Source organism: Sorghum bicolor, chromosome 3 (genome assembly GCF_000003195.3).
Source record: "Sorghum bicolor cultivar BTx623 chromosome 3, Sorghum_bicolor_NCBIv3, whole genome shotgun sequence".
NCBI classification, from domain to species: Eukaryota; Viridiplantae; Streptophyta; class Magnoliopsida; order Poales; family Poaceae; genus Sorghum; species Sorghum bicolor.
The window spans coordinates 58,988,825-59,012,241 of record NC_012872.2 but is presented as its reverse complement, the minus strand read 5'-3'; the positions used below and the strand labels follow the sequence as shown (position 1 = coordinate 59,012,241).

The 23,417-nt window shown below is 42.2% G+C and overlaps 3 protein-coding genes across 4 annotated transcripts; 2 read left to right on the top strand and 1 right to left on the bottom strand.

The window, feature by feature from the left end:
* LOC8080832 (pentatricopeptide repeat-containing protein At5g46100) lies at nucleotides 4,408-8,451 on the top strand. 2 transcript variants are annotated; one of them, XM_021455545.1, is made up of 2 exons: nucleotides 4,408-6,027; nucleotides 7,215-8,451. In XM_021455545.1, the coding sequence occupies exon 1, from the start codon at nucleotides 4,509-4,511 to the stop codon at nucleotides 5,943-5,945; it is 1,437 nt and encodes a 478-aa protein (XP_021311220.1). In that variant the 5' UTR covers nucleotides 4,408-4,508; the 3' UTR covers nucleotides 5,946-6,027; nucleotides 7,215-8,451. The 2 variants fall into 2 exon arrangements, with proteins under 2 accessions (XP_021311220.1, XP_021311221.1); XM_021455546.1 differs by having other exon boundaries at nucleotides 7,212-7,346.
* Nucleotides 7,215-7,873, bottom strand: LOC110433736. The gene has a single exon (XM_021456287.1). It carries the CDS (start codon nucleotides 7,871-7,873, stop codon nucleotides 7,247-7,249), a length of 627 nt encoding a protein of 208 aa, XP_021311962.1. The 3' UTR covers nucleotides 7,215-7,246.
* Nucleotides 17,570-22,323, top strand: LOC8080831 (NAC domain-containing protein 73). The gene is made up of 3 exons (XM_021455415.1): nucleotides 17,570-18,159; nucleotides 18,358-18,559; nucleotides 21,319-22,323. The coding sequence occupies exons 1-3, from the start codon at nucleotides 18,001-18,003 to the stop codon at nucleotides 21,945-21,947; spliced, it is 990 nt and encodes a 329-aa protein (XP_021311090.1). The 5' UTR covers nucleotides 17,570-18,000; the 3' UTR covers nucleotides 21,948-22,323.

Genomic DNA, 23,417 nt, shown 5'->3' with positions numbered 1-23,417 from the left:
AAGTTTTTGGGTATTATATCGGATGTTACATGGGGGTGTCGCACGAGGTGTTCGGATACTAATAAAAAACAAATTACAAAATATATGAGTAAATCACGAGATGAATTTATTAAGCCTAATTAATCTATTATTAACATATGTGTACTGTAGCAATTAGTGTCTAATCATGGACTAATTAGGCTTAAAAGATTCATCTTGAAAAGTACTTGTAATTTATCAGAATAGTTTTCTATCTATATTTAATGCTCCATACATGTGTCTAAATATTTAATGAGATAGAGTGTAAAGTTTTGGGATGAGAATTAAACAAGGTGAAAGCCCAAGTTTGGTTTTGGTAATTAATAACACCAAGTTGCTAATGCCTTGTGTTTAAGTGATTTGAGTTAGGCATAGCAACACATGTGATGAAGGTGCAAGGTGGCACAGAAAGGTGGCCACATGATTACAAAGAGATGAAGCATAAAGTGAAGATCATGGTGATAAACAAGGAGTTAAGTGAACAAGGCTAGGTATAAATATAGGTTTTGCTTTTGCCGGTCTAAGTTGAGTAGAGAAGTGTTTGACCTGATTTAGAATAGATAACCGACTATCTAGAGAGGAAATCACGGTCATCTCTCGAATCAAGTGCTACTAGGATTATATTTTGAGCATATGCATTAGGATTTAGTAAAGTGCTAACCTAACTCATTTGATGAAAATATTTGTGAAAAGCTAACACACATGCACTTTGGTGATGGACACTCGGTGGTGTTAGCACATTTACAGAGGAGATGGAGTTCCTTGGGTTGAGAGGGGGTTTGGTTCCTTTCTCTCTCCCACCGAGCTTACGAGGTGGGATTCGACACTTTTGAGAAAATGAATAGCATATTTTCTATTGCGCTGATGGAATTCTTTGAGAAGTCGTGGGAGTGTTTTCGCAGGCTGCGGAGGCACCGGACGCTGGCCTTAGCGTTCGGTGTACTGACAGTGTTCGGCACGAGTAGGCAGAGAGCACCAAACTCTAAAGCACCGGACGCAGGGTGTCTTCAGTTCATGCGTTCGGTGAAGCTGAACTTCTGTAAGGGTTTCTGACAAAAGCATCGGACGCACCGGAGAGTGTCCGGTGCTCGGCGTTCGGTGTTCCAGCGTTTTCACAAACCTCCCTGCTTACGGGTCCAGTGAGTACCGGATGCGTTCGGTGCTTACTTGACTGCGCTCGGTGGTTTGCAGGTGACCGTTAGAGATCGACGCGCAGGAGTCAAAAGGACGACACATGGCCGTCATCAAGGCACCGGACACAGGGTCCTAGCGTTCGGTGACTCCCTATTGTGCATCCGATGGCCCTAAGTTTAGCCTAGTGAAAGAGCCAACGACTCTATTTGTTGAGAGGGCTTATAAATAGGAGGTGGCCAACTTTGGGGGGCTGGCTCTTGCACTTTGGCATACTCGAGACATACTTTGAGCTAGAGAACACTCCCTCCACTCATCTCCTTGCTTGATTGCTAATCCTAGTGAGATTGAGTGAGATTCAAGTGCATTGCTTAGTGAGTTGCATCTAGTGGTACTTGATCCTTGAGTTTGCTATGGATTTCTTATTACTCTTGGGTGTTTCCTAACACCCTAGATACCGTGGAGCAGCGGAGGTGTTGAGCTGGTGATTGGAGATTGTTTTGGGCCTCACCAAGTGATTTGCGAGGGGTTCTTGAGCCTTCCCCGCGGGAGATCGCAATTGGCTACTCCAGTGGATTGCTCGTGGCTTGGAGGATCCCCATCTTGGAGTGGGTTTGCTTTGGATTGCCAATTAGTTCGCGATCCATCAAGTGGGTGCATCGCCACAACGAGAACTAGCTTACCGAGAAGCAAGTTAACCTCGGTAAAAAATCTTGTATCATCTATTGCCGAGGATTATCTATTGTGATTGTGATTGTGAGTGATTGGTTGGACATATCTCTACTCTACAACGTTGGTATAACAATCAATCTTCATTTCTTTACTTAATTGCATACCCTGCTAGTTGTTTAGCTTGTTTAGCATAGTCTTCTTGTTTAGGAGTGTAGCTAGTTTTCTCTTGTTGTTGTGGTTTAGTGTTTAGCCTTGTACTAGACTTTAGGTGGCTTGCATAGCTTAGTTAAGCTAGTGCTAGTTTAGCTTCACCATTTGTTTTACTAATCAACTTGTCTAACTGAGTTTGTAGAAAATTTAAATAGGCTATTCACCCCCCTCTAGCCATTTGGACCTTTCACAAGGCTTCACTATGAAACCATGATATGACTATTTTGAGTGCCAGCGAATAGAGAGAATCATTTTGAGGATAAAAAAATGATTCACTTTGCCCTAGCTATGTTCAACACAGATTCTTGTGATTCTTGGGAGAAACTATAACCATTTGTTTATCCAAACGTGACCTTAGGCTAGACTCAAAGAGGGTATCATGTTTCAGTTTTCAACACACATCTATATTTTGGGAAACGGTGCAAAAGGGTTGTATTCTCGTGAAACTATCTCTATTCCTATGAAACTTTTATCATATCTATCTTTATATATACAGTGCCATATCAGCATATTGAGTGCCCTTGATACTAAGCCTAGTATAAAGGATTGCAGGATTCTCGTAGCCAAGAATTATCTCAAAAATGTTAGTGGGCACTTTTTTAGGCCAACTCCATGTTATTTTGAATGATTTTAATGTTTTAAATTTGCCGACATTTTGTAAAAACATTGTACACCATTATAAAAAATTGCAGAAGCATACCTAATCCAAAAAAGAGATTTAGGACCAATTTGATAGAGCTCCCAAAGCACATTCCATGCTGAATCCAGGAGAAGCTTTGCCATACAATTTTTACTAAGAAGTGATTCTTTGTTATTTTTGTGAAGTAATTGTCTAAAATGAGTTAGAGTTTGGGAGTAAAAAAATTAGCTTCTCCTAATTTACTTCATGCATAGAATCACTATATGCACATAGTTCATCATAGAGAATCATAGTAAATCAATTTCGGACACAAAATCACTTCTTACAATAATCAGCTTCCAAGAAGAATTTGAAGCATGAAGAGCTCTATAAAATATTCAAATTGGCCCTTAAAATTCTCTAATTCAATTGGTAGAATTTTCCTTCTCTACATGATATATATATATTAAAGATTATAACTTCTCATATAGATTTGGATGTACTTATATAAATCTAGATGTACAAAAAGATTATAACTTCACAAACTTTTTATTTGGGACTATATTAACGCCAGACTTCCATTGTTTTTGCTTCAAGATGTCTTCAAACGATTTTGTCCCAAATTGTTCATATCTTATCGAGCACTACAATCTCACAAACCTTTTTTTCCATTAAACCTCACAAAGGCAAAAAAGTTGAAGTGAATAGGCTGATAAACTTGGATTCTAGCTTATTTGCAGCCGGAGCAGTTGTATGCCTCTCTACTAGCACTGTACATTTACTGTTTTGGCTGCGAAAAAGTTGAAGCGAACAACCTGATAAACATGGATTTAGCCATCTCTCTACTATCTACTAGCTAAACCTCAGTTTAGAGCGGAGCATGTCTACTAGCTGGCATGTCTACTAGCTAAACCTCCGTTTACAGCAAAACATGAACTTAACTGCTAACCATTAATAAGACTAACTCAAACAAGATTGGCTCCCATACAAGTGAAATACAAGAACTCTTTGGGTATCTAAAATAATGCCAGTTCGAGGGTGTGCTTGAGAGTCAGGGTGACATTCGGTTCTGGTTGGGTTCCCTCGGTTATTTATGAAATTCGATTCTTAGAACATAAGAACCGATCGGTTTCAAAAAAATTTAGGAACCGAGCATTTCGGTTCTCGGTTATTTCAAATATAAGCAACATCACTTCTAATTTAGATAATAATAATTGGTAAAAGAATAATAGCAATATAGTAACATAAATACATAGTAATTTAGTATGAGATGTCACACAAAAATCAAACTTTGTCTTACAAAATACTAATAAGTAAAGTAAAACTCATAAATTTTGGTTCTTTCGGTTAATACGATTAACCGAGGGTAAGAACCGAATTGTTCTCGATTATTTCGGTTCTCAAAACTTGGAACCGAATAAGAAACTGATTTTTTCGGTTCCGGTTCTTTTGGTTCGGTTTCTCGATTTCGGTTAATTGTGCCCACCGTGACTTGAGAGAATATTCGCTTGAGAAAACTTAAGATTTTTAAGATATGCAGCATAGAGAAGGAAAAGTCCGCCATTTGAACGGTCAAATAATCTCAGCGTTTCAATTGGTAATTGGAGTATAATATTCTGCTAATTTATCTGTGGCAAAAAAAATTACGAAACAAATTAAAGAAAATAGATAAAAAACAAAACATATATTCTTTTTTTTGAGCGCCAACAAAACATATATCCTTGATTTGGAGGAACAGGTCTAGGAGGAACAGGTCTGCCGCCTCCGCGCTGTTTGAGTCATTTTCCAGCCCACGCATCCTCGCGCTCCTCGGCATTCCGCCGAACACCTGTCTACGCCTACCTCACCACCGCCCCCCATGCCGCCGGCCAACCCCACGCCGCCCAAATGGCCGAAGACCCTCACCGCAGACCACCTCCACCGCCTAGTTCGGGCCGAACGGGACCCTCGCCGCGCCCTTGCGATCTTCGACGCTGCCACCGCCGCTTCCACTTCTGCGCCAGACCCCATCACCCCGTCTCCGGCCACCGTCTCTCTCCTTACCTCTCGCCTCGCCTCCGCAGGGCACCTCCCCCTCGCCACCTCCCTCCTCTCCCGCTCACGCGGGGTCTTTCCCTCCGTCGCTGCTCTCGAGCCTCCCTTCCTCGGCCTCCTCCGCGCCTTCTCCCGCACGCACCGCCCGCTCGCCGCTCTCCACCTCTTCCGCTCCGCCCCCTCTGACCTCGCGCTCCCCCACTCCGCTCGCTCTTACAACGCCGTCCTCGCCGCTCTCGTCGCGCACTCGCACCTCCCCCTGGCCCGCTCCCTACTCGCCGACATGCGCGCCGCCGGATTCGCCCCCACCGCTGCCACCTACAACGTCCTCCTCAAGGCCCAATGCTCCGACGCCGCCGCTGACATCAAAGACGCTCTCCGCCTTTTCCGGAACATCCCCAAGCCTGACGTCTGTTCCTACAACACCATCATCGACGGGCTCTGCCGCCGTGGCCGCCTGGCCGCGGCCCTCGAGATGTTCTCCGAGATGGTTGGGAAATGCATTGCACCAACTGTTGTTACTTATACCACTCTTATCCATTGGCTCGCAAGGGAGGGTTGCTTTGATGATGCGTTGAAGATATTTGATGAAATGGGGAGGAGAGGGGTCTCACCTAATCTGGTAACTTATAGTTCACTGATTGATGGACTGTGCAAGGGTGGACGTGCCGCATCAGCGTTAGAATTGATGGATAGGATGATCAAGGAGAAGAAGCTGCCAAATACAATCACATATAGCTCGGTTATTGATGGACTGTGTAAGGAACATATGCTGAGTGAGGCAATGGAGGTCTTGGACCGGATGCGTCTACAGGGGCGGAAGCCTGATGCTGGGTTGTTTGGGAAGCTCATTGTTGGGCTATGTGATGCAGGAAGGGCTGTGGAGGCTGCAAATTACCTGGATGAGATGATTCTTGCCGGTATTGAACCAAACCGGGTGACTTGGAGCTTGCATACCAGGATAAACAATACCGTGCTGACAGCATTGTGTGCTAAGGGTGAACTTGGCAGGGCTTTTCAGGTCTACCAGAGCACAAGGACTCGTAGTATTTCTACCGACCCAACCACTTTCCATCTTCTTGTTGAGAGCTTCTCCAAAAAGAAGAACATGGAGAAAGCTGCCCATGTTGTGCTTGACATGCTGTCAGAGAGATGCATCCCTGAGAGGGAGACATGGGATGTTATTATCAGTGGGTACTGGAGTAAGAAGAAGGTGAGGCAAGAAGCTGAGGAAATCTGGGACCGGCTAACTGTTAGTTGATTTGAGAAATTTGGCTCTATGCTGTGCTAGTACCTGCTGTCAGCCTAGTGCAAGTAAACATCTTGGCCAGCTTACTCGTCAGGTATGATGTGATTATATCTCCCATGTCCCTTCTGCAGACCTGCTTTCATAGAGTATTGGTGTGCTTTGCAGTGGACTGTTGATGTTTGTGTGTGGAGAGGCTTTTGCATTGCGAGAAAAGAAACAAAAGAAAGCCCCCCTTATTCAAAGACCCAGAAGTAGGAACTTAATGCTCAGGCTTTTAAGTAGAGGATACTGCTTAGCTTACAAACTATTGCATACCAAAAGTAGTTAGATGTAACTATTTAGACAGCCTTGCTAGTAATGTTCAGAACTTGAGATTTATAGACCAAGTAAAATAGAGTTAAGTTCTTGTTTGCTGTATGTGCTGGTTATGTTCCTTTGCTGGATAGTTGTGTCTTGTGCTTGGTGTTATTCAACAATGGAATAGAAGGCATAAATGCTGTGTGGGCATGGTGCTACTTCTCTATTATTTGCTAGCTTATTCATAGCTAGAAATGACAAAATATCTTTGTTCTGCACATGTGCTCTAGTTTTGCTTTCTAACAAAGGAAGAAAATACTGTCCAGATAAAACACAGAAAAAATATAACTGGTGTTTGTACTGGAAACAATTATAGTTTTGTTTAGGATTCAGACTGGTCATTATCAACTTCTGTTTATGACGTCTCCATCTACTTAATTTATCATTAGATATAAAAATAACAAAACTGACACAATCTTAAGACAACATGCATGCGATGCTAATTGAACCAAAGTGATGATTTTAATAATTGTACAGAATGTCAAAGGTTTTCTTACAGTCCTGACATGCAGAGCTAGTTTATTGCAACTTGCAATCACTCGAACCATTCATTCACATTCCATTTGCATATCCTCGTTGGAACTCAAACTATTCAACAGAAGAAATAACTATAAAATGAAATGATATGAGTTTTATTCAAGAAGTAAATGTTTTAGTTTGCGAGGTTATGATGGTCAACCAAACAGTTTCATGATTTTGTATGGGTGCCCTTTGTTCACAGTCGATACAATGTACCAGGCATTGATTTTGATTTCATATACAAAATCCATCTGTCAAATGTCACCATTAAGGTTTTCGAGAAAAAAAATGTCACCATTAAGTGAAACTCTTCCCAAAATATTATTGCTATAGATAGATGTTGTAATGTTATACATCTCCAACCTACTCAAGGGGCTTACAGATTATAACTAATTGATTCAGCAGGAACCAGGTCAGACAAAAAATTGAAGACCCTATTATTGCGAAGAGAGTGTGGAGCCAATGCTGTGACGAGTGGTAGGGAAGCTAACAAACAACATGCTTCCAATGACTCCAATGGCAACTGGCAATGCTGTGAGAAGTTGCTTTGTATCCTCGGATGGTGTTGGATAGAAGCAAGACACCACATTTTGGTCAAACAGTGCAATTGCTACAAAAATTATTGCTGAAACAATGGCATGTACAAAGTCTATAAACCGCATCCTGAATCCTGCTGCTGCAAGTGGTTCAAGAGGAGCCCCACCATCAATGACCCACAATCCCCTGAATGTGGCAAACCCGTATCGTACCTTCCCTTCCTCATCCCTGAAGCTATCTGTGAAGCTGAGAACAAAGCAGGACAACGCACAGAGCACCACGAGCCCTCCTGTCATCATCCGGTTCATGTCACTGCAGTGGCCTTGTTTTGCCAGGGTGGGAGCCAGGATCTGAAAAGAAAGAACGGTGCCAGAAGGAAGGAGTTTGGCGAGGTGGGCAGTGCTCTGGTATGTTTGGCCTATTGCTTTTTGCATGGGGCTCATGTTGTTGTTTCCATCAGCTCTGTTCGACAAGAGAGGACGTATCTCATTGTGCTGCAACTCAGCGTCGAGGTGTGTAGCAGCCATTGTTGCTGGCCTCGATGTTTTTTTTTGTCACCCTAACAATGTTCAGGTGATCTTATGTCGAAGATTTGAGCAGAAGATGGGTGTTTCTGCCGATGGAAGGGGAGGGACCTGAAGGGAATAGGATCAGAACTGACACAAGCTGGGAGTTATATTTTTAGGTTTCTGGCGAGTCAAACATGGAGAATTTTGGTGCTGCAGTTTCTTTTTTGCATTCCAGCTGTTTTAACGCACATCTGAGTAACAGCGGGAACAGTAACTAGCAGTGCTTATGTAAAGCGTACGGTTATGACCGTCGGCAAATTCATAATTATGGCCCATATGGCTTTATTTTTCTTCTACGGGGTAATTGGACATGCCAAGCACCAGGAGATGGCTTGCTATTGCGACCAGATGTCGGTGCCCCCGTTGATCTGTAAATGCTTTGACGATAACATGTAAACGAATCGTCCTTTCCAAAAAAAAGAGAGAGTAAAGAGTCGTGGTGTTATTTGGTAATGTAGAGAACATGGACGGGCTGTAGCCTAAATACCTATAGATGTGAATCCTGACATCGCAATAGTATACTTGACAAGTTGACAGCAGGGTTTAACGACACTCCCCCAACCCTGATCTCTCTGTATTTGCTGGTCATTTTCTGTAACTCCAACGTTTGTTTGTTCTTGTTTTCTCTAAATAGGTAAGCTGTGAAACTGAAAGGATAGAAGGAATTCAAGGAAGGAAGTAGCAACTCAGCTAGCTTGCTATAAAAAGCGACGCCACTATTCCACGAACGTTCAGTGGAAATGAAAGCAACGGTCAATTTCCGACAGCCATTTTCTTTTCTTTTTTGAAAACTGTGTATGTTACTTTCTATTTTTGGATAGAACAGAAAATCGTTTTTCTTTCTCTTTTAAGGTATTCAATTCTCTTTTCACTTTCTTTTGCTGGATCACCTGCCCTCAAATATTTTTTTTATTTCTTTAAGAAGCATGTGCTCATAACTTATAAAACAGAATTAAAAAGCATAACTTTCACGATAAACTTAACAGTCCTAACTTAGAAGTGTTTCTAGACAACGTAAGTTTCAGAAATAACTCAACATTGGTAACTTAGTCGTTCTCCTGCATTCTCTTTTAGGTTTGAAGAGTTGTTTTTTTTCTTTTTGGAAAACTAAACATTCGTGAAATGGGAATTGGGTTTATAAAAGGGTGGAGGGATGAAATAAAAGTAACTTTTGCAAATTATACTATATAATACATTCCATAGAATGATAATGCATCCTTGAAAAACCAAGATAAATAATTGTTTTTTTAACTTGTGCAGCGATAATCTCAACATCTGTTTCTTCAATTCGTAGATCTGTAAAATAATTAAATTATAAAATTTAAAATAACAAATACAAAAATAGTAACTTAGACAAGTAAGTTAGCTAGCATGCAACACATGAAAACACGAGTTACTTATATAACTTTGTACACTAAATTAATCTCGTAAGTTAGTAGCCTACATAAAAAGAGGAATTAGATACACAACTCAGTACACTAAACCTAATGAACTAAGTTATGCTGCATAGCCATGAAAAATGTAATTGACTTTTCTAAATTGAATTTACTATGTATCTAGACACAACTGTATATCTATACACATAGCAAAAATCAATATATGTAGAAAAATCAAAACATTTTATAATTTAGAATAGAGGGAGGCATAAGTTACACAATACAACTTATGTACATAAGTTACACAACTAATATACTAGTGTATATAGAAAGTTATGCCGTTATTATACACAAACAGAAGTTATACAATACAATTTAGCAGAATAGGTTAGTAGCATAACTTACCAGAATAAGTTAGCAATATAACCTATATGTTATAAGTTAATATACATAAATTGCTACTAGAAAAATAAAAATCTTCGAAACATATAGAAGTGGGGTCTAGTTTTGTTTGTCTCGTCACGTTGAACACACCAGTATAGACGGAATTAAAAATAAATACATCATTCAAAAGTTATAGTAATTTGAAATAAATATTTTGCTTTTTTTCATGATAATGTCAAGTGCAGAGGGAAAGGAAAGTGGGGGGAGGAGGGTGGGAGACCGATATGCATTAGCTGTCGGATCGTTCGCTGGATTGAAAATTACTGAACGACCGTGAGAATGGAATTGGGTATAAAAGGCTAAAAACGGAACCACGGAAGCTGAGACAGGGCTCAGCATTTATGGGCCGATCTTCTGTTGATCAAAAGCCCAAGCCAAGGCCATGTGGCTATCTACTGATCATCTGAACTCTTATTTTTTCCTTTCAGCAAAATGAATAGAGATTTCGTTAGCTGGGTTACAAGATGCAGAGCAAACGAAGGTGACGAGCTGGACGGTGACCAAAACCTCCCAGCTTATTTGTTTTTTTTCCCTATATATATTTATGGTCTCCTGTCTGGAATTCAGAGCATTTGCAGTCAGTCTCTAGCGTGTGCGGGTCAGATAGCCATCTGAACATAAGAGCATGTCACCTTGTCTTTGACAAGCTCCAGAAGAACATTGCAGGTAAGCATTGCTTCCATCCTCCATGAAAAAAAAAGAGAGACAAAGATCATATGCTTGCATGCATGTCTTGTGCATGGGACCATAAAGATCACGGGCACAATCCACTTTAGTCTCCGACAAGTAAAATGCTTTTCTTAAGACAAAAACCTCCTGCAGTGGCCCCAGCTGCTCATCCATCCCAGCATCTTTGCTGACGGCACCAAAGATACCAGCAGTCCAGCACACTGCGGCAGCACTCGATCACCAGGAGTCTGGGGGAACATTGTAAAGTCGCCCAGAGACGACAGCGCACGGCTTTAATCATGTGGATCTTTCTTTCCATCCATCTTGCATCATAGCGTGATCATGTGTGTGCAGCAGTTGTCCTCAGTGTACATATAACTCTATAAAAGAAATACTATATTACCTAGATCTCCTAGTTAACTTGCCAGCTCGGGAAAAACATTCATATGAGTTTTTTAGTGGTAGGTTATTCACGCATGGCCATATATCAAGTTTACCTAGTTCTTTAAACTCATTCTATCAGACTACACCAGAGTTCAGAAGCAGTCCCAACTCCCAAGTATCTCTTTCACATGAAGTTCAGAAGCAGTCCCAACTCCCAAGCATCTCTTTCACATGAAGCACCATCCTTGCGCTCTTTTAAGGTGGCCATGTCATAATCCACTTCGCAACGTAGCACATGAATGTCCCAAAGAGTAGTACACGTATCCATCGCTCGGTTCTTTTTACATGTAACATTAGCCTTGTCTTAAGTCAAACATTACTAACTTTGACCATTCATTTCCAAAATTCTTATAGTTTTACAATATATGAATTATATATTATAAAAGTATTTTTCATGGTAATCTAAAACATAAATCTTATGTTATGGGCCATACTTTTTTTTTTGAAATTGATGGTCAAAGATACAAAAATTTGATTTTGGGACAAAACTAACAGGACATGTAAATAAAAACAGAGGGAGTATATGAGGCAATCCCTTTTGTGTTTTTTTTTTGTTAACAACTCAATACACTTGTATAAGAAATTTGTCGATGATAACTATATGAAATGCATTCGATGGATATAGCGGAGACATGGAGAGACAGATTATAGTCAAATAAATAAACATGACTACTTGAAAAATGTTCTAAGTTAAAAGAAAATCTAAATTTTGCAGTTTTAAAATACCTAGCTACCTGTGCTATTTGCTTGCGTTAGTTGCCTAGTATCTCATTACAATAGTTTTAAACTAAGCCATCATATTAGCTGAGAAAGTAGAAATTGCCATAATATTTAGGTTCTTTATAAAACTTACACCTTTGGATTTATGATGGTATAAAGGTATAGATAAACTAAAGCTTCCATGCATTAATAATAGTAAATTCATAATAACAAAGTAAAAAAACAAAAACTCTGGTTTCATGAGTTCTAAGAAAATAGACAAATAAAGAGTACAAAAAAACACAACTAGTAAAGGTAAAATTCAAATAAAAACTATTAAAAATTAATAGTTTGGTCACCAATAAATTTGGGAACAAAAATAAACCTAGATAAATAGTCCACATAAATTATTATTAGTAATATAGTTAAATAGTTAATTTCAAAATTTAAAATAAAAAAATAATAGTTGGATTTCCATAAGTTGAAAAGGTACCTAAATAGAAAGTTAGTGTACTTCTATAAGTTTAGTTTTTTAAGAAAATGTAATCTCTTTTACTGTTGAAGTCTAAAAACTACCACATGATCCTAACATTCAGGTTGTGACAATCTAGATGTATCAAAATATGTGCAATAAACAAAAAAACAATCAAAAATTGATCAACTAGGTATAAAATGAGATAATTGTGCAAAATTGTGGTTGAGTCACTCATTTTACCCCGATTTCGTATGTCCATAAACCATTCAATAGTAAGACACAGGGTTAACAAACTCGATTGTCTCTTAGGTCACCTCATGGGAAGATCTGGGACATCCATGTTTCTCACAAAAACCATATCCCCTAAGTATTTATTACAAAGTTTTTTTCAAACCAAACACTTTTCAAATCTAAAGACGAGTAGATTGAACATAGCTTTACATCAAGGCTCACCAAGAATTGAGAATACATAGTGGAAGACCAAATAGTACAAACCAAAAACAATTTCTTTTACATCAGGTTACATAGAGGCCGAATACATAACAAAAGGAAGCTCTGCAATAGGTTATCATGTTCATGGGACTATGACACTAGCTACATAGCCGCGACAAGACACAAAAGAAACAACTGAGTATGAGTGCTTTGCATTTCCGGTAGGAGTTACGAACGCACAAGAGGGGGGAGGGGGGGGGGTCCAAAGGAACTGAGAGTTTATGGATGATACTAGCTACTAAAGGTAGTGACTGAAAGTCATAATAAGGAGTCCTTCTATAGAGCGTGTAATTATATGAGTGATACCCTGCCTCTCCTTATATAAATGAGAGATAGAGGATACAAATTTGCATAACCCATACGTCACAGAGTACGCTCCAAGGGTAGCGTAGAGGATGGGGATGACACTCCCATTGTATGAAGTCTTGTAGCCACGTGCCTTGGAGATCCCACAGTATACATCAGGTGAGGAACAGTGATGCCACAATGAAGTGATGTAGCTTCGTGGCCACCCACAACGCATAGGACAACCACAATGTAGATCGTTTGTATTCTTGTCCTTTGTACTGTATATATTGTACTCTTATATGTTGGGATTTTTCATGGTGAATATTAGAGAGATTATTACACAAATGCACAAAAGCTATCTAAGCTGGATATCAGTGTGTTGGTACGTCCATAAAATTTTTGAAGCGCTTCCGAACTCCAAACCTCTTCTTCCCTTGCCGTGCTCTACACACTTCGCCATCTAAGCTTGATTTCTTGCTATAGTCCCAACACCGCATTTCTAGCTACTAGAAAGTTTGGGTATTATTATTGACGTTCACGAAGGGGAAACAACCAAAGAGAACACGCCAATTTTATAAATGGCTTAGGTGTGATGGCTTTCTGGTCAATTTTTTTTTTTTGTAAAAAAGAAGGAAAAAAAGTCGTTCTCTATATTTTCCCGACGTTGACGACAACACCGAGAGTTAACGGCCAAACCAAGAAACCCTGGCGCATCTTTCTGGCCGAAAATTTCATACACACAGTAGAGTAGGTAGAGCAAGAACCAGACGTACTGAATGCATCCAAGTGCAGTCGTTTTTTGCATGCTTTTGAGCCCATCCGTTCAGAGAAGTGCGTTAAAACGTCGAAATCAAACTTGATCCCTATTGGGAAGTACCTGCCGCCATTTTTCAACATGACGGAGTTAGGACGACGGCGAGAATTGCCCTACAACGTGATTAGGATATAATATCACCAACTAGTACGTGGTCCATTATAGTATATATATACAAGTTGTACCGGTACTCATCAACGCATACTCCATAACCAGCAAAGGCATTGTATATGTTGTACTTGTGGAGCGTAAGATTGACATGGTTCACCAAGAGAGAGACTAGCTAGCTTGCATGTCAAGTTACAACTATCGTTAGAAATATTATATGGTTGAAAAGAGGTAAAGCTGTACTATGTTGGAGTTGAAAATAAAAAACTATCCCAGTCTCGTATGAAATAAATCCAACATAAACTTGATTTGCATACGCCACTTCAGATTTCAGAAGTAAGGTATCAACTGAAAATTCTGGAAGGTTTTAAAGGACAGAGAGAAAGTAAAAATGAGATCGAGAAACTAGAAATATTTAACCTTTGATTTGACCGATTACCAATTATTAGGACTGACAATAGCGTGAATTAAAGGCCTTGTACTGTACTGCAGACTATTTTGTCCCATCAGGTTTGCAGGAGAGAAACAGGCTTTTTAGCTAGCTTGTTAGTACTAATCTCTACTGTGTCGGAAATAAACAACTCGTGATCTTAATTTGGATTACTAAAACCTAACAAGTACTCGTAGTGGGGTCCAGCCGTCCAGGCACATATGCTTTAGCATTTTCAGAAATGGATTTCTCACCACCTAAAAAGCGCATTGCGATGATGTTGTACACTTGTCAGCTAGCAGAACTGGAGGGAGAGTGGCCTCCAACTCCAAAATGCAACAACCAATTCCTTCCACACATTTACCAACACCCACAACAAAAATATCCCTGCTTTTCTAAAGCTTGGCACGCAGGCACGAAAAAAACCAAAGGTTTTCTGCATGCAGCATTGTGCGTGTTTTTCCTTTTTCTACTGGGTTTGGAGTTAGGACTGTTCACCTTAGTTCTATACGCATGTGCATCTTGGCATTATACGTGCATGTTTACTTAAACTTATCAGTATGACTTATCAATCACTATACAATATTATTCTCTCAAAACAAATCTGATGCTTTGCCGATTCCTCGCGGTAGACTGCAGACAGGCATACATACATGCGTTTATGCATGCGCTGCCACCCGCGCCCGCCTTTGTTTGCCACGCAGAGGTCCGGTCCTTGCACGTCCTTCCCTCATCGTGGTTGATCTCAGAACCAGAGACCGTCAGTTTCGTTAATCAGCACCAAAACATGCTGAATATATATATATATATATATATATATATATATATATATATATATATATATATATATGCACCACAACACTACACACCGGGGGCGGTCCCTGTCCTGGACGCATTGCACGGTCGTCGTCGTCGGCGCTGGGCGCGCGCGTGCCACCATCCAATCCAACGCGCGCGGGCCGGGTGCCGCTGCCGCCCGCCCGCCGGACGGACGGACGCCACCAACAGCAAGCTACTCCTGCAGACTGCAGTAGTGTACGTCCGTCCTGCGCGCGATCAGGCGATCAGCTGCTGCTGCCTGCCTGCCAGCCCGCACCGCACCGCACCGCACCGCACCCTCCCACTCACGCTGCCCCCGGGCCGGCCGGGGGGCGTCGACGTCGCCGCGCGCTCTGGGACGCGCGCGCGCGCGCGCACGCGGTAGATGGACGGTTCAAGTCTTTAGCTGTTGGGGTATCGTCTCTCTTCCAAGACACTCTACGGTGACCTCATATCTAAAAACAATAAAGCAGCTCCATCGCCCCCCCTCCCTGATGACCTGAACCCTGCTCTCTCGATCGACTCGATCGGTCCTCCCTTTCCCACAGCCACACGCGGGGGGGCACACCCGGCCGGCGTTGCTGCGCGCGCGGCAAGTATGGTGGCGTGAGGTGGAACGTCCGGCCGGTCCGGCCTCTCGCGCTCGATCGGGCACGCGAATCAGGGTTGCCCCATCTCCACTCCACCACCACCCCCGGCGGAGCTGCGGCTAGCTTGCCATGCCACCCTCCTCACGATCACGAGTCACGCTTTTAGCAAGTTCCCCATTTTGCCCCTGCACCCTTTATTTCCCTGGCTAGCTGCCTAGCTAGCTCTACACAAGTGCCTCTCGATCCCTCATCAGCTCCAAAACACGATCGATCGACCACGCACCAGTGTACCCAGTGAGTGCGAGAGGGGTGATGTAGATCTGTGCACCACCGCACACACACCACAGACGCGCGTCTGCTCTGTATTCTATTCTATCACCGGTACGGTACACGCACTGCACGTAGCTTGAGCTGGTGGCAAGTGACGATACATGAGGGCTATTTAGTTCCTCTTGCTAAATTTTAGTTACTTTAGTAGTTGAAGTTTTAAACATACCGACTGAAAAGGAACTAAAATATAGTCTAGCTAAAATAATTTTTGCTGATTAAAGTTTCTTAAAAAAAAAAGATTTTAGCTGGTTAAAATTTAGTAGGGAGAACCAAACATGACCATAGACGTGTCCTCTCTTAATTACCAGAAGAAAACAAACACACCGATCACCCCCTTCCTGCCTTCCATGCGTACGTTATGCTACACATGATGTACTTCTAGTTTACCAACCGATGTTTGGCTAGCTAGCTAGCTAGCTAGCTCCGTAATGATGAACGAAGAACAGTGAACAGTATTTGTTTTCTTGGCCGCTGGTGATCTGTGCGCGCGTGTCGTGCGTGCGTGCGTACGAAACGTGTGAATGGCCCACAGCTGCACTTCTGCATGCACACACTGTCAGCGCCCGCGGTCTCGCATCGTACGTGCCGGCCGGCAGGCTTTAACACAGTGATGACACCCTAGCTGGTTCCTGTAATCCTGTTCTTACGGTGATCTAGCAGCTCTGCTGCATAGTGACTTGTGAGACAAGTCGTGGCTAGTTTTTTTTTTTCTCTCTCTCCATTTCTTGGATTGCAAGAAGCCTGCCAGTCCACTGCTGGGGGATCCTGGTCTGCAAATCGCCAATCGGTCAGCCTCAGCAGGAGTCTTTTCAGACGTGCAAAAACATTAACCGCCGTCCGATAAATATGGACGTCGACGTCAGGGTAGGGAGGGGCACGCCGCGCGCACCATCGTATCCCAATCGCCCATGGATGTGCACGCAGCAACTCGCGATGTGTACGTGGACCCCTCGCGCGCGCGGCCCGGCCAGGCCCCGCTGAGAATCCGGCGCCCGCCCTGGCCCCGGCCTGGTTTCCGGCTCGCGCGGCTGCTTCGTCCTCCGATCCGTTGCATGCCCAGACTTGAGGGACAAGCAAGCACCCACCATTCGCCCAGCAGGTCCATCGCCCCAGCTGCCGCGCGCCGCCCTCTTTTGTTCCCGCACACGCATGACGCATCGACACACGGCGCGCGCGGATCCGTAGCTACAGCGACTGCTCGGTCGAGATCAGCTAACAACAACCTAGCTTGCTGCTATTATCTCTCGCGTCTCGTACGTACGTCTCGCCCTTCCATCTCTCTCGGCAAGTACGTAGCTTCAATTGGCCTTGCTGTCCAGTCCGTGTCCTCCTGCGATATATCGATATTATTGATCAACCTGAACCTGAAGGTACGGTCCATCCATGCATCTCTCATCGGTCTAGCCCTACCAGCTGCGTGCTCTTCCGGTTTCTTTTTATTTTTAATAGCCGTTCAATTAATTATATATATTGCCCGCGTGCTAGCTCGCGAGCGAGCTCTCGATCGTGGTGCATCATCAGGTAGTAGCAGCAGTAGTGGCGATAGATGGATGGATCTTCCTGCGCACTGGGATGTAACAACCAAAAAAAGTTGGTGACAATTCTATTCTCCTGTACCAGACAGACAGCGAGAGACGGCCGCCGGGAGGGTGGTAGCGTCTGCGCGGCGCGCACCAATGCAAGCTACCGAACCGAACCGATCGATAGCACGCGCCGGTCGCCGGAGCCGGATCGATCGGTCCGTGTGGGTGGTGGTGTGTGGTGGCTGCTGGTGCCAGGCGGTAGCTTTTAACAGGGACAAGCTTCCTCCTCTTTTTCTCTTTGTTCTCTTCTCGGCGCGCTTTGTTCCCTTCCCTCGCGCCCTCTTCTTTTTTGCGCGCGCGGCCTGTCATTCCCCTGGGGATCAGCCTTACCTAGCGTTGCGTTGCCTTGCCTTGCCTCATATGGGGGCGACCTATAGCTGAGCAAAGCGCCGGACAACAACAGGCTTTCGATCGATCGATCTCCCTCTCTCTCTCTCTATATCCCACTCTACTCGTCAGGCCTTAAACGAGGAGAGACTAGATAGAGAGGGCGAGATCGATCGTCTTCGTCATCGTCGACGGCCATGACATGGTGCAACAGCTTCAACGACGTGCGTGCCGTGGAGAACAACCTGGCCACCGCCGCGGCCGTGGCCGCCGCCAAGAAACAGCAGCAGGCCTCCTCCCACGTCAACCTCATCAGGACCTGCCCCTCCTGCGGCCACCGCGCGCAGTATGAACAGGTAATAAACACACATTAATTCACCATACACCCACTTAATTATCAGATCGATCTCTAGAGCTAGAGCTACGTACACTACTAGTATATGTCTATATATACATCTCTGATCATGCATTCATGCATGTCAGTACTCACACGAACTGAAAATAACACACACGCTAGCGATCGATCAAATCGATCGGTCGTCACTCATCTGCAGGTGCAGGCGGCGGCGACGATCCAGGACCTGCCGGGGCTGCCGGCCGGCGTGAAGTTCGATCCGACGGACCAGGAGCTGCTGGAGCACCTGGAAGGGAAGGCGAGGCCGGACGCCCGGAAGCTGCACCCGCTCATCGACGAGTTCATCCCCACCATCGAGGGCGAGAACGGCATCTGCTACACGCATCCGGAGAGGCTTCCTGGTGAGTAGAGCTAGCTAGACTGCTAGACACGCCAACGACATAAACTGCTGCTGCCCTTACGTACGCACGAAATCGTTCCTTCTTATTCGTGTATAATTTGGTTATATAGTAGTAGCTGATGAATGCATGCTTGCATCACATCGTCAGCTTCAAAAGCGTTTGCTCTGCAAACGTCCATCATATCTCCGATCCCGGCCACCCTCCATCGCGAAAAAAGAAAAGAAAAAGAAAAAGAAAAAGAAACGGTCCATCTATATCAATTCAGATTGTTTTTTCTTTAAGTTATCTATTCAGATTTAGACCAGTCGACGAAGATAGATCCGTCAAGGAAGAACCTTGATAAGCTAGCTTATCATAGATTGATTCTTCTTGAAAAAAAAAATCAAACAATCCTTATTTTGGTGTTAGAAAAAAGATTACATTCTGAACTGTTTTAGTCGTTTTCAATTGGGTGGTCTTGCTTAATCAACCAAGGCTCTAGTCCTAGAAATTTAGTGTGTTGCATTGTCTGCACACTCACGTCATATATGTAAAACTACATGTGTGTTTTAATTTGTTACGTATATGTCTGTTTATTAGTACTTTGTTTATTTGCTTTTGAGCGGGATACGTATAAACATCGATAAAGGGTGCCTTTGAAGTAACATCTTGTCCTACTTGTTGGCATGTAGTTTAGTTGTAGTACCCTGAAAACGACAGATTCAGATAACGCAACTCCATCAAAGGTCTACGTCATGCAGGCTGCACGCAACATCAGATCAAAGGAACGTATAAACTTTGACAAAGGACTTATAGAAATTTATGATACACATGAACTATTTTATTCTTATCTTTAAGTTCGGTTTTTTATTTATCGGAAATACAACCGAGAATAGATCTCAGGCTAGTTTTTGTATATATGCTATAATGAATTAGTGGATAATGGAATTAAATCAACATCTTTTTCTCTTTTGCTTTCGATATTTGTTCTACAATGCAAAGGCACTACTTTATCATGGAGAAGGAAAAAAACAAGTATGAATATTGGTAGTAGGGCTAGGAAATGATGTATTTTGTTTTGGAGCTAGTAGCTTTTATCATTTTCCCCTAATTTTGAGTGCTTCAAATATATTGTTTTCTTTTATGGCATGTGATTTACTGGGATCCAATACTTGATATGGAAATTCATCTATATCATTTCCTATGCCCTATTTTACACCATTGTGATCCAATAGGAAAGAGAAATGCCATAAAAGTCCGTGGATAGATTTATGACAAACAACTAACATATTTTTTTTATATTTCCTCCATCAATATATATCTCTTGAATATTTTCTAATCCAACATTTATGTTGATAATCTTAACGTGTCTATCAACTATGAAAATTTTTAGTTCCCAATTACTCTATTTAATTTGTTTTCTTATCCAAACTCGTATTTTTTTGTCCTTTACACTGCACCTCTCTCGCTCTTCCTATCTTTTCAGTACTTGTTTACTTACAACCTTATGCTCGAGTTATATAATGTCTTGTTAAACAACCATTTAGCATGTCTAAATCACTACACCTCTAGCTCCATTGCATTAATTTGCACCTGTACTGAATAATAAGTAAATTGAACAACCATTTAGACCGGTCTAATCACGTTTACCTCAGTTCCGTCTAGGGCCTTGTTTAGTTTGATGGTGAAAAGTTTTTGGGTGTCACATTGGATGTTTCATAAGATGTTGGAAGGAGTATTTGGATACTAATAGAAAAACAAATTAAATAGCTCGCCTGAAAATTACAGGACAAATTTATTAAGCCTAATTAATGTGTCACATCGGATCTTTCTTTTGGTTTTGATTGTTTAAACAGTCAACCATGCATTTGATAGACTGATTGTGGGCTAAATAACATGATTGACCCCTGTTTACCATTTAAATATGATATTTGTAACTCATGCATTGCATGCATGTATAGTTAGTCTGCACGATGATCGCACACAACATATATATTTACTTTGAGTTAGTTTATATATAGTAATAGCAGTAGAAAAAAACATGCATTTTTTAAATGTTAGGGATACTTGGTGTTAGTATATATATGCAAATAAATTTGGGAATACTTTAATTTACTTTGTTAAGGGAAAGTGTGTATAATTAGATGCAAATAAATTTGGGAATGGTTGCTTTATGTTACCATTTGTGTTGCCAGAGATGGATAATGTAGATATAGATTTAGACTATTTTTCGTAATAGCATTGTAGCTATTTTTTCTAAAGAAACATAATAAATCCAATGTCTATTATTGCCAATGATGCATGATTAGAGTTTATTAAATTGATGGCACGATGTTTTTGTTTTTCATGAGAATTCTTAAGATCTATCTCTTTTTTAGCATAGTATTAACACTTCTAACTAGCATAAATAAGATTCTATATGGACTTGAATATTCAATTTTAAGGTTTTCTTTATTTGCACCAACGTCAAAAACTTATAGGGACCATATGCTGATATGCAATGTACTCGCTCAGCGGTAATAGTCTATTTTTCTATTTTTTATTTTGTGAAATATCGATCACACTGGGAAATACAAAGCTATTTATAAACAATACTTTATATCTTTGGACAATTGCAATAGACAGGAAGGCAGAGAACATATTTTATTGTGAAAAAAATCTAAGTTTGTTGAGCACTTAAATATGTGACTTATGCGCGCATAGCTTTGAATAATCATGCACTTTGAACTTTCATCTCTTTGACATATTTGAGGAATGCATGGTGCCTTGATCAATTTCAGGTGTCGGCAAGGACGGCCTCATCCGGCACTTCTTCCACCGCCCGTCCAAGGCTTACACGACCGGGACGCGGAAGCGGCGGAAGGTCCACACCGACGAGCAGGGCGGCGAGACGCGGTGGCACAAGACGGGCAAGACCCGTCCCGTGTTCACCAACGGCAAACTCAAGGGCTACAAGAAGATCCTGGTGCTCTACACCAACTACGGGAAGCAGCGGAAGCCCGAGAAGACGAACTGGGTGATGCACCAGTACCACCTCGGCTCCGACGAGGAGGAGAAGGACGGCGAGCTCGTCGTCTCCAAGGTGTTCTACCAGACGCAGCCGAGGCAGTGCGGCAGCGGTTCGGCGACGGCCAAGGACGTCGTCCCGCTCGCTGCCGGCCTAGCGACGACTGATCACCACCACCACCACCACCACCACCACCATGATGATGATGATGGTGGCAATGGCGGTAGTAACAACAGCATGCTGAAGGAGGCAGGCATCGTAGATTTCTACAGCCCAGCGGCGCTAATCGGCTACAACCAGGCAGTGGCTCCTACCAACAGGGCGGCGGCGGCTGCTTCTGCTCACCTGATGCCTAACTTTGAGGTGCACACTACAGCGGGGACGGCTGGCTTTGGTCCCTGACCAAGAGATGTGCAAGTGCAACTACTCGACTGATATAGGTTAGAGGCCGGGGAGAGTGATGCAGGCAGATAATGCATGGCACCGGAGTTTACTGAAAGCTGGACAATAAGAGGATCGGAATATATGGCTGGACGTACAGATGCTGAAGTGTAGGAATCGATACGACTATACATTGTTCATTAATTGTTACCACATAATACGTAACTTGACGCTATCAATTTTTTGTTTAATGATCTGTTGTTCCATAATAAGACGGTGGAGTTTAATACTGTACTATATTAGTTCTTAATTAACTACTAAAGGACTTGTACATGTATACAAATCACTGTACACCTTTCTTTTGGAAGAATATATCTGCTGTATAATTTTTGTTATTGATTGTTGCTCAATTGGCCTTCCAGCAAAGGAAAATGGAGCATGTATGACTTTGATTACATTTATATTTATATAGTGGTCATTGGATTTCCTTATGAGAATACTTGGATTCTCGTTAAGAAAGTCTTAAATGGATTTTCTGGCCACTCCTTGTTGTGCGTCTACATGGCAAAATCTATCTATACTTTGTTTTATTTTTCTATCAACAAATAAAAATAACGGCAAAACTCTTATCGTTCCTTCTAAAAAATCCGGCCTTGTCCGATCTCAATCAATTCAATCTCTTTGTAATCCTTGACTTAACTAAAATCTATCCAACGGGTCCACCTATGCCTTCTTCGAACTTAAACAAGAGTAAACCTCTTGTGTTATACCAAATGCTCTCGCTTGAAGAACTTCCTTTGATGAATGTCTTGCACCCACCCCTTAATAGCTACTCCCTCCATCTCAAATTGTAAGTCATTCCTCCCTCCATCTCAAATTGTAAGTCATTCCAAGATTCTTGGACAGTCAAACTTTTTTAAATTTGACCAAATTTATATGATAGAATAATTATTATTATGATACCAACTAAGTATTTGTTACAAATCTTATTATTTTTCTCTATAATTTTGGTCAAACATGAAAATGTTTTGACTCTCCAAGATTCTTAGAATGACTTACAATTTGGAATGGAGGGAGTAGTACGTACGGTAATGGAAAACAAAACCCTAATACACACTATGACGAATGTCTTCGAGCACCAAGCCCACATTTGATCTAATGCATCCTTAATCTTTACAAATATCCTTTGGCGCATGCACCAATCAACGATCCAAGTATTTGGGACCAAGGCACTTGCGGGCATTCAACATGTAACTAACTCCAATACAAATACCGCTGCAAACACATGCTACTCATAGCACTTATGTTCACCAATCACAAGAACCCCAAATTACCAAATTAGGGGTGAACCGTAGTGTTTATGGGTCTTAAATTGAGGCCATGGACCATTGTTAGGCCAAAGTATATATACTGCTCTCCGGCGGTCGGCATTGATAGGCTTGGTGCCGCCATGCCTCTCTAGGCGTGAGGCGCTAAGAGCAAGAATAGAGT